This window comes from Pyrus communis, chromosome 2 (assembly GCF_963583255.1).
Source record: "Pyrus communis chromosome 2, drPyrComm1.1, whole genome shotgun sequence".
In the NCBI taxonomy this organism is placed as follows: Eukaryota; Viridiplantae; Streptophyta; class Magnoliopsida; order Rosales; family Rosaceae; genus Pyrus; species Pyrus communis.
The window spans coordinates 6349031-6361377 of NC_084804.1; the positions used below are offsets into that span (position 1 = coordinate 6349031).

General features: G+C 39.5%; 1 protein-coding gene and 1 long non-coding RNA gene across 2 annotated transcripts; one reads left to right on the forward strand and one right to left on the reverse strand.

The window, feature by feature from the left end:
• Positions 1-1393: 1393 nt before the first annotated feature.
• On the reverse strand, positions 1394-2402 carry LOC137726080 (protein G1-like1). Its single transcript, XM_068464944.1, has one exon. It carries the CDS (start codon positions 2280-2282, stop codon positions 1587-1589), a length of 696 nt encoding a protein of 231 aa, XP_068321045.1. The 5' UTR covers positions 2283-2402; the 3' UTR covers positions 1394-1586.
• A 3218-nt stretch (positions 2403-5620) lies between these two features.
• LOC137723261 (uncharacterized) lies at positions 5621-6987 on the forward strand. The gene is made up of 3 exons (XR_011066884.1): positions 5621-5856; positions 5963-6025; positions 6790-6987. It is a non-coding gene; the product is annotated as an uncharacterized lncRNA (long non-coding RNA).
• The last annotated feature ends 5360 nt before the right edge of the window (positions 6988-12347 follow it).

Here is a 12347-nt window from a genome sequence, read left to right on the forward strand (position 1 = left end):
CTATGTTTATGGCTTATTCATTAGAACATGGGTATCATTCGAAGACAGAATTGATTTTCTTTGATATCTAACATAATGCATAAAATGATCGTTGAAGAACCATAAGATGGTCACCATAAAATTATTAACGAAGACTTCTTCTACAAGATGAACATGCTCAATTTCATTTGATTGAATAGTTGATTCAGCTCCTCGTTGTTTGAAGAAACCCTCCGCTTCAATTGGAAAATTTTCACGAAAAGCAAACATGAGATAACAAATCTAGTCTTTCACTAAGATTTCGAATAGCAGCTGTCCCTAATTCAAGTTGATTATGTTTCGCCTCTTCCTTGACGAAGGACGATCAAACCATTCCCAATCACAGTCCTTGTAGATCGGATCATCCATATAATATGCAAAAAGAAACTCCAGATATTTGATATCTTTCTCTTTGAATGAGATCTCAATTCCAACGAAGGTTTCATTAGATATCTTACAACTAGAAGCTCTCTTTTTCCTGATGCAGTTCCTCCATCACTGCAAACCCCAGTTAGATTCGGGCATGATACACTTTTTAGTTATTGGGAGAACCTAAGTACTCTCTTTTGGATCCAGGAAACAGCTCTCAGAGATCTTTTTTTCTTTTTGGAAGATACAGGAGTGAAACAATCAACCTATTGATATTGGAAGACCCAAAAGATTCTTCCAATGTATCATTTATGGATCCAATGAAATTCATAGGTATAGGAAGAAGCCCTGTCAAATACAGATTTTTTCTTTTGACCTTCTTTCGATTGTTAATACGATATATAAGGACCGCTGCTACAAATAGTACTACACCCTTGATCGTGAAATATCGGTTGCTTGTTGAACCTTGTAAATATGAATTGTGTGAAAGTAGGATACTCCAAATTCAGGAGTCCAAGAGTTTATAAAGCATTCTTGATAGAAAAAAATGTGAATAAAAAATCTCACTAAATTGAATTTGGTCCATGAATCTAAGAAATAGTGAGAATCCTGGATCTCTCTCAATATCTCTTTTTTTTTTCTTTTTTCTTTTTTTTTCTACTCCATCTTCAAAACAAAAGAAAACACGAAGCCAAAGATAATTGGTGGTACAGAAAACGAAAGATAGTGTTAACTATACAAAGCCTCAAACTATAATTACAATTGTGAAATAATGTATCAAAAGCAACGTAAGAAGGCTTTTCAAACCAAAAATTATTTTGTTGCTACGAACATGGGTAAAATCATTTCCAGTGATCCAAAGTAGCTCTGCCTTCTGCCTTCTGCCTTCGTATTTTCAGCAGTATATCATAATCTCTTAGGGCAAACGTAATATGATTATTAATTTCTTTTCAGGTCACCATGCATCTTGTTTTCTAGTGTTCTTCAATTGCCATAAACAGATTAATTTGTTTCTAGTAATTTTGCTCATATAATACCAAATTATGAATTAAGGAGAAAAGAAAACTGCAGTCTACAATTTGAAGAACTGATATCAAGAAAGGAAAGGTTAATAACTAATTAGTAACACAACCCCACATCAAAAGCCCTTACATATTCATTACATAAATATACTCATTACTTAATTAATTTAAACTTAATCAGATTAGCACAGATAAGGGCATCATGGAGTCCCTGGCAGTAGCAGATGAAGCCCCAGCAGCACTATACCCATAATCTGAACCAAAATTACCATGTTGCCCATGCCTCTCCTCCTCATCATGTTGTTGATCATTCCCCTGCAGCTGTTGTGACGGCCCTACTTTCTTTCTCTTCTTCTTCTCATAAGCAATCCCCCTTGCCCTGGCCTGGCTGTCCCTCACCTCCCTCAGGTACAGCCTCACTGCCCGTGCCCCAAACGGGTTAGTCTCGGGGTGCCCGCCGTTCTCCTCAAAAGCTGCCCGAAGCCGCCCAATGAGCGCGTCCAGGCTGCCCCAAGCCTGCCGCAGCGGGCATGGGCAGGGCGCAGGAGGGTTAGGGTGCCCGTAGAAAGGGCAAGCGTCCGCGTGGACCTTGGTCTTCCCGAATTGATCCAAATACCTAAGGAACTCCAGCACGTGTGCCCCACTGCAGCGGGACAGGTTAAGCGGCGGGCGGTGGTTCTTGAGGTACTGCCCGAACGTGATCCAGTCCCGCCGCTTCTGGGACTCGTATCTGCTCAGCACTGGCGTCACGGCCGCTAGCGGGGACGGTGTGAATAACGGTTGGTGGTGGTAGTTGTCGGTGATGGAGTTGCTGTTAGTGGAGCTCGAATTACTCAGTGCCGCCGCCGCCGCCGCTGCGGCTGCTGCTGACATGGTACACAAAGTTTGATAGCTTTCAAAAGGATTAAATTGGTATGATGATATGAGGACAAAGTGCTATGTGTGAAATGTATGAGAGACGGTAGAAAGACGTGTAGGAATATATAAACGGTGGGTAGGGGGCCGGGGATGGAAAGAAGGAGAGGAGAGGAAGTGGGGGACATAATTTCAATGAGAAGAAGAGAGAAGATGGGGGAAGGAAACAAAAGGAGGGTCCCATTCAAAAGACAAAACCACGTCGCGCAAGCAAGCGACGACAGTTTGGATGTCACTTCATAAACGTCATGTCTCATGATATCTATATACGAAACCTCACCTTTATTTACGCGTCTCTCTCTCTCATGTTTGAAACAGTGAAAATTTGATTACGAAGAAGATAATTATGTGATTTGATTAGGCAGTGGATGTGACTGGTGTGTAACCTTTGTAACCTAATTCTGGCGCGGCAACTGACTGCCCCCTCTCCACCTCAAACTGGATCAACTCACATGCTTATCAGTTTTAAATATTAAACTGCCTATGTTTGCTCGTAGTGCACATTTATTTTCCAGAAGAGAGTAACAGTGCTTACTGTTCTGGGCTGCTAGGGCTAGCTAAGGACAGAACGTACTCTCACTGTGCAGTTCTGATCCTCCAAATTAGGGCATCTTGAACGTAACTTTATATACATATCTCTCCTTATACAACAATTTACAAGTGTTACGGTTTGAATACATGTTCACGACATGTAACATGCATGCAAGATTATTTTTCTTTGCAAATTTTAAGATGAGGCTTACATCCTAAGAGTTTATATTGCCAAACAAAAATTCTGCTAGGTTTCCTGCCTCTCGATCTTTGATATATACATTGTGGCTTTATATATGGACTCACAAAGTTAATTAAGAATAAACTAATGTAGCATAATGTAAAAAAATAAATAATGGAAAAAATTTGTAAATGTCATCTCATTTATTGAGTTGTAAAAGTTACTACGCATACTACATAATCCGTCAGTCACTTATAGAAGTTACTACCTTCCTTTTGTAACTAATTGCATGACATACATGTGTTGCAGATTATATGTATGCCATGAATTAGATAGACAAACTCTAACTCATGTATTTCTTTTGTTCAATTGCAAAGAAAGAGATCAAGCAATAAAATTTAAAACTTGTCCCAATCCATCGTCTCTTTACAAATAGAGGAGTCCGGCTTTAATAATACGTATCATTTAATGGATCAATTTTATGTAATATTTAGCCATTGAAATAATTCATTAAATATCTATATGCAAAATTTAACAGTTAATTTTTTGAACCATTCAATAATTTATACGAAAAATAAAAAATTGGAAATAAAGTGACATAAAAATGGGTAAGGAACAAAAAAAAAGTCAATAGAAAAGGTAAAAGAAAAGGAAGAGAATCCTCAAAAGAAGCATATTAATGGAGGGTAAATAGTAATCCAACATGATTATGTTTAGGGTAACACTGACTGTGCAACCAAAGACTTTTTGTGATGCTTGTTTGAATCTTATTTATTGTATCGCAGTATCGCACTGAGTTGGGTAAGAGGTGGGGGCAAAATAGTGTTACATCTTGTCAAACATGTCAAATCCGATCGATGAGACTATTCTCTCTCTCTCTCTCTCCTTTCTTTTCTGTCCACTTCTTCTGGCTGCGATTGAATCAATCAAGCACATACACAAAGTCCTCTTTTTACAATTTTGCCAGATCTGGAGCTGGATTTGTGTACGTGGGTCACCAACACCCCAGCTGCAAATCCCTTATTCTAGTTGTGTTGTTCCCCTTTGAAATGCTCAAACATGCCATAGTAGTATCATAAGGCCTCCCATGCTTTTCGATCCAAACCTGTAACAAACGTATCTGGTTGAAGCAAATTACCTGCATGGGTAATTCCACACGTGTTTTTGCACAAACTATGGTGTCAACTTTTAAAATGAACAAAAAAAAAAAAAAAAAAAAACAAAAAAACAAAACTTATTGGCATGACCAAACATTTATATAAAATTCTACCTTAAGCACATGTAATACAACCGTAGATTGTCAGAAAGCCAATCTACGAAATAACTTAATTCATGGACAATGTCGTTGTGGTAAATATTGTAATGCCAAAAGAATCCTTACCGTATGATGTAAAGGGAAAGATCATAAGTGTCTATACCATAAAATTGAAAATTCATTTTTGCTTATTACTTTTGTTAATTAAAATTGTGAATTCGTTGTTACAAAGTTCAGTGTCTAATTCAACATCCCTTATGCCGACACACTTCTCATGCTAACAATTATGCAGGTGATTAGAAAAATGCAATTAGGCTTCGCATATTATTATAAAATTGTGATTATTATATTATAAAATTTGTTGAGAACGAACGTGATCATAAAAGTTGGGACAATATTATTTAATTAAACTGGTTAAATATTACATTTCCCTCTTACATTTCTACGAAATACTGAATTCCAAACGTAATGCTGTTTGAATAAAGGTGCTGATATTATTTCATGGAGGCGACAAAAATGAGGAGAAAAATGCCGCTCGTGAATGTGTTCGTTTCAGAATAGTATGTTTTGTTTGTTGTGTATGTTGATTTTATTGTCATTTAATGTGATATGACATATAGTTTCACCAATTATTGGAGATTCATGGGACACCAATCAAACAGGAATGCTTATTTGCAGCGCGCCATTTTGTTACCTTATATCAAGAGTAATGCTACAAAAATTAAATTTATAAACTAAATGTGAAACCTTGTCTCAAAATATGTACATTTTTTATATTAGCGGAATTACGAAAGTACTTTTACGTATTTTTTTCGTTTTAACGGAGTTTGAAATGACCATTTTTATCCCTTATCATTTACCCAATCCGGATCCCATTTTTAGATTTTCTCTAATTTCTCATCCTCTCTCTACCTGCCACGTGGCAACTTCCTATCTCCCTTTCTCTTCTTCTCTCTTCTTCCCCCACCCCGAGACACTCTCTCACTCTCAGCTCACTCTTTCTCTCTCTTGGATCCCTCTTCTCTTCCCGACGACACACACTCACCCACACCCAAACCGAGACAAACGACAGCACCACCCACCATGTTGGACCTTCCCCTTTCTCTCTCCATTGCCTCTGTGAAGCACAAACAACCCGAGAACCCAGGTCCGGCAAGCCCGTGGCTTTCGAGGTGAAATCCGACCGACTTCGGCCACCTCACGGCATGAGATAGGTATGAAACCCTCCTTCTCATCTTGCACTTCAATTTGGTACTTAGATTGTACCTTAGGGTTAGAATTTGGCGTCGATCGGAGCTATGGAAGCTCCGGTCTCTTTCTCGTCGAAAACCTACCTGAAAACAGGTCACATCCGATCCAGGTGGATCCTAGGAACCCAGGCCACGCGTAGGCCGTGCATGAGCCTGCGCGTGGGCCCGCGTGAAGAGCTGCCGGTGCCAGTGCTTAAAGCACACGGACCACCATCCACGGCAGCGCCGACTACTTTTCTTGGCTCGTGGCCTCTGAATCCGCCACCTTACGGTGGCGTATGAGAGCACGTGAGGCGGCGTGTGAGGGTACCCAAGGTCCCCCCTTATGTTTTTTGATGTCTTAAATTTGTTTATGATGTTCGTTTTTCAAAATTCAATTGTTATGATAGAGTTTTATTAAATAGACCCTTTATGTGCCTAGGCGCAATTATTAGCGACGATTTTTCCCTCCTATTTCTCACGGCTCTTCAACGACGGAGTATCTGTGAGTGGACTCATTCTAAAATGCATGTTTTAATAGTAGAAACGCATACACGAAAAACATGATTTAATGGTTACATTTTACGAAACGTTTTATGAGTAAATTAGTTTTACACTTTATGATTATCATGCTTTATTAAGAATATTTTAGAATACCATTCTTTATTGAATTTATGTTCTTTGTAGTATATATGATGGATGACTATATACTATTATGAACATGTTTTTACACTCTTTGTAGTATATATGATGGATGACTATGTACTATGAAGATGTTTGAGATATATGTACTTATGTTGGAAAGATTATATTCAATGTTTTTGTACTTATCTAGTGGTCACTGTTCTGCCTACGGGCGATGATACTTATATTGGCTTCGGCCGGGCATTGGTAGATGGCTACGGTCGGGAGATACTTATATTGGCTTCAACCGGGTGTTGGTAGATGGCTACAACCAGGAGATACTTATATTGGCTTCAGCTAGGCGTTGGTAGATGGTTATGGTCGAAAGATATTTATATTAGCTTCGGCCGAGCATTGGTAGATTGCTTTGGCCGGAAGATATTTATATATGACACCACTATTTAGCACACTATTTGATATATGTTTATTGAAAAGTTTTATGGCATGCTAGGGTTTTCGGAAACCTATTACATATTATGCTATTAGTTTCCATAAACTTTAGGGGTTAGTACGTTATTGAATAATTATATTTGTACTACTTATATATCAACTTGGTTCACTCATGTTTGTTTTGCGCCCTCTCAGGTCATAGGAATGAGGCTTATGATCCGAGCTATGAGGCATTCCCCTTCCAGTGACAGCATGCCATCCATTCTTCTTTGACATCATTGTAATAGCACATTCCGATTGTATTCTGAATTAGATGTATGCTTTGAACATGTCATGCATCATCACTATCATTATCATTGTTGACAGTTGAATATTATTATATTACATTGTGTAGTTCGCGCAAAATTTACATGCATGTTTCCCATGTTCTCAGCATATGCATTCATTAAATGGTTTGCGTCACCCTCGGGTGTCGGCTAGCACGTGACCATCCTGATGTCCCCCAGATATCGAGACCGGGGCGTCTCACTAAACGACGTGAAAGTTGGAATTGGATTATTACTTAATCGTTGATAAACATGTTTTTTTTATTAGTGACACATCATTTGATTCGCTAATTTAAATAGAAATTTAGTCTCCCTAACATTACTCTTATATCAATGATCTATAGCAACCCTTTGCCACTGGTTAATTAAAAGGAAAGGTTATCATTATAAAAAAATAAAAAAAATAAAAAATAAAAAATAAAAAATAAAAAAAAAAACTTATTTCACCAATAACAGGTATTCACGCATCTCATACTCTCAACATCTGACGCTCACAATACAACTATGAGATTATCAATAAGACTCCATTGTAACCTAACCATAGACGGTAAAAAGAGAAAAAAAAAAAAAAAAAAAAAAACTATATACGGTATGAAATTATTATTCACACGTAAAAAAGCTAGTGGTAAGTTTTGTCTCTACCCAACTCTCTGCCTTCTTCGTAAAAAAACCTATATCTAAGAATTTCACAGTCGTCGGCCCCTTGCTTCGGCTTAGGGCTGATGGCAGCCCTTCTCGTAGCCCTCCATCCTCGCGCCTCGTCTTCCCTCCCTTTTTCCTCTTGTTCTGCAGTTTATGATGTCTAATCTCCTCTTTAGTTTGGTTGAGTCTGGCCATTTTTGTTGCTTCTAAACTATGAATGGGGTTGGACATTAGGCGTTTCCGATGGCAGCTTTTCCAGGTGCTGCCAGTAATTAGTGTGTAGATCTTCTGTCGTAGTTTTCTCCCGTTGGGTTGGGCTTTACGGGGGTTTTGTGTTAGGAACAAGAACAAATATACAAAGAGTAATACTGCAAATAACTCAAAGTAATACTGCAAATAACTCAAACAATCTGGAGGAATGCCTTATTTATTGAAAGGAAAGTTTGGCTATTATATAGCTTTACAGAAGTAATGAAACCCTAAAACAGCCCACGATCCACACTACTCGGAAAGTGGTAACGTGCATGAGGAAAAAGTCTACGTAGAACAAGTCTTCCTAGATAATAGGAATTTATTCAAAAACAAAACAAACTAAGTGGTTGAGTCCTATAACAAAGAGAACAACCAGACTTATCAATCCCTCCCTTAAACTTACTGTTATCAAACAGTTAGTTTATACCAACAATTTCACAAACTCCCATCATGCTTCGAAGTCTCTGGAAAACATCCACTTTCAATGGCTTGGTCATTATGTCTGCCACCTGATCTTTGCTCCCACAATGAATCAAAGCAATCGAACCCTCTCTTGTGAGATTCCTTAAGAAATGATACCTTACATCAATATGCTTACTGCGACCATGCATCATAGGATTCTTGGACAGCTTAATGGTTGAACTGTTATCACATCTAATTAAAGTACACATGTCATTACTGTACTCAAGTTCCTTCCGCATTCTCTTCATCCATATTGCTTGACACGCACACACTGCAGCTGCTACAAATTCAGCTTCTGTAGTAGACAGTGTAACAATAGGTTGTTTTTTTTAACTCCATGTCACAGCACCCAAGCTCAGTAAGAACACATAACCACTTGTGCTCTTCCTATCCTCCACAGCTCCTGCATAGTCACTATCTGTGAAAGCAAACAGTCCACTATTTCCACCTTTCTTATAATGAATACCATAATTCATCGTCCCTTTTAAGTATCGAAACGCTCTCTTTGCAGCTTGCAGGTGAAGCTCGGTTGGTTTTGCCATAAATCTGCTTAAGAGATTGGTGACAAACATCATGTCTGGTCTTGTGGCAGTGAGATACATCAAGCTTCCCACCACTTGCTTGAAGTATGTCTCATCCACAGTAATCCCATTTTCATCCTTACCGATCTTAACACCTGGGACAATCGGACTGCTCACTTCATTACTTTCCAACATTCTAAATCTCTTTAGAACCTCCAGGGCATATTTTTTTTTATGTATGAAAATACCATCAGTTCTTTGAAGTACTTCAATGCCGAGAAAAAACCTCATGCTTCCCATATCAGTCATATCAAATTCTCTCATCATGGACTCCTTGAACTCCCACATCATATCTTTATCATTACCAGTAAAAATTAAATCATCAACGTAAATACTTACAATGATGATCTTTCCTGCTCCATTCTTCTTTGTGAACAAGGTTTGCTCACTATCACACCTCTGAAAACCCTCCTCAATAAAATGCGCCTCGATCCGACTGAACCAAGCTCGTGGAGCCTGTTTCAAACCATACAAAGCTTTGTGCAGTTTGTAGACCAAGTGCTCACTTCCTTCCTTCTCGTAACCCTTTGGTTGCTCAACGTAAACCTCTTCACTCAGCTCTCCATGAAGAAACCCTGACTTGACATCTAACTGGAAAATCCTCCAACCCTTTTGTGCTGTCAATGCAATGATCATCCTCACTGTGTCCATCCTTGCCACTGGTGCAAAGACCTCTGTGTAGTCTATGTCGTGCTTCTGGGAGTAGCCTTTGGCTACTAGACGTGCTTTGTACTTGTCAATCTCTCCATGTTCGTTGTACTTGGTCTTATAGACCCACTTGACCCCAATCCTTTTAGCTCCAGTAGGCAACTCACGTAAAGACCATGTTTTGTTCTTCTCAATTGAGCTGATCTCACTATCCATAGCTCGCCTTCATTTCTCTTCTTTCACTGCTTCTTCAAAATGGATAGGATCTTCGATTGGCACGACTTGAACCATGTGTGCCTCATCCTCACTTAGCCCTTCTCCAGTGACATAGTCACTTAAGTAAGAAGGAGGGCGTCTTATTCTTCCTTCATAAACCCTCCCTTCATCCTCACCAAGTTCATTAGGATTACAACCCTGTGTTTTTTCACTGCTCTCACTCACACTGCTTTCTTCTCTAGCCTCACTGACATTCTCATTTTCTCTCACCTTTTCTTCTCCCTCACCATTTTCTTCATTTTCTCCCCATTCCAAATCTAACATGATCTGTCCCTCATAACTCACACCCCAATCCCACTGTTTTTCTTCCTAAAAAATAGCATCCCTGCTTACAATAATTTTCTTAGCTATAGGATCAAACAATCTATATCCCTTGGACTCCTCACTAACTCCCAATAAAACGCAAGGAAAGCTTTTGTCATCTAGTTTACCTCGCTTGACATTTGGAACATGGACATGTGCTAAGCTTCCAAAGACACGGAAATGCTCAACTGAGGGTTTTACGCTGCTCCACGCCTCTCGTGGAGTAATATCTTTCACTGCCAATGTGGGACATCTATTCAGGACATAGATAGCCCAGTTCACCGCCTCTGGCCAGAATGTTTTTGGAAGCTTATTCTCAGACAGCATAGAACGAACCATATTCATGACAGTTTGGTTTTTCCTTTCAACCACTCCGTTTTGTTGCGGCGTGTAGGCAGTGGTTAACTGCCTCTTAATTCCATTTTCTTTGCAGAAGTTAGCGAATTCAGTTGAGGTGAATTCGCCCCCTCTATCTGTCCGTAGGCACTTGATACTCAGCCATTTCTCCTTTTCCACCATTTTTTTAAAAAACTGGAAGCAATGCAGTGCCTCACTCTTTGCTATCAACAAGTATACCCATGATTTACGACTAAAATCATCAATAAAGCATAAAGTATACCTTTTCCCACTATTTGATGTAGGAGAAATGGGCCCACAGATGTCTGCATGAATAAGCTTCAAGGGTTGACTTGCTCTCCACGTACCTTTTGTTGGCATGTCATTACGATGTTGTTTTCCTTGAATGCAGTCTGTGCATGTAGTATTTGAGGTTTGGAGTTGAGGGAGTCCACGAACCATCTTCTTATGTTGTAAAATTCTCAATCCTTTGTGGCTTAGGTGACCGTATCTTCGATGCCAAAGATAAGGGAGATTCTGTGAGCTTGTGTGAAGACACATTGTCGGTTGAACATCTGTAGAGACTAGCGTCTGAGCTCACAGTATAAACATCATGTTCTTACTCATCTCAGTCTGAATAATCAGACCCTTAGTCGGATGATATATTTTGCAAACTCCCTCTCGAATCAATATAGCCAACCCCCTTTCTTGAAGTTGTCCTATGCTCAAGAGATTGTTTTTAAGCTCTGGAACATAGTACACTTCATGGACAACATATGTAACTCCATTTAAAAACAGCTTGACACTCCCTTTGCCAACCACATTCAACCTACTGTTGTTTCCCAATTTGACTGAATGAACAAAACTTTCATCTAGATTTGTGAACATACCTTGACTGCCACACATATGGTTGGAACATCCTGAGTCAAGAAACCACGCATCAGTCTGTTCAGGTAACTCAACATAAGACATCAACAACATATCATCTTATTCAGTTACTTCTGCATAATTAGTCTCCCTTTCCCACTTTGGACATTCATACTGGTAGTGTCCAAGATTGTGACACTTGTAGCATTCCACAGTATCCTTGTTGAACGCTTGGCCTCCCCTTCCACGTCCTCGTCCTCTATAATTGCTTCTTCCACGCCCTCGTCCTCGATAACTGCTGATACCCTCCTCAGTTTTGGCATCAGTGGTTACCTTCAGAGCTTGCTCCACACCGCTGCTTCTGTGAAACTTCTGTTCATGTACAGTGAGCGAGCTTTGAAGTTCATCAATGGTAATTGCATCCAAGTCCCTAGATTCCTCAATCGAACAAACTATATAATTAAATTTGTCCGTGAGAGATCGCAGGATTTTTTCACAGATCGTGACATCAGTCATGGTCTCCCCATAGATTCTCATTTTGTTTGCTACGGTCATTACTCTAGCAAAGTAATTAGTGATTGTTTCACCAACCTTCATCTCAAGAGTCTCAAAGTCTCTTCGTAGGGCTTGAAGAGTTGTGTGTTTCACTCGTGCATTCCCTTCATATTTCGTCTTCATGGAATCCCAAATCTTCTTGGAGGTGTCCTTTTCCAACATTGTCTCTAGGATACTCCTATCAATTGCTTGGAAAAGATAGTTTTTGGCTTTGAGATCCTTGAGTTTCACTGCATCAAGCTCTTTCTGTCGTGCTTCTGATAGGGGTTGTGTCCCCTTTACTGGTTCTTCATAACCAGTTTCAATCAAACTCCAATACTCCTTGCTTCGAAGGAAATTTTCCATGAGCATGCTCCAATGATCATAATGACCATCGAAACGTGGAATGGACGCCTGCACATAGTTTCCTTCAAAACTCATTTTCCTCTCTTGTGTTTGGAAGTCACTCAAAAGCTGCTACTTTTCAGTTCTCAGGCCCCAGTGAGGGGCTCTGATACCAGTTTGT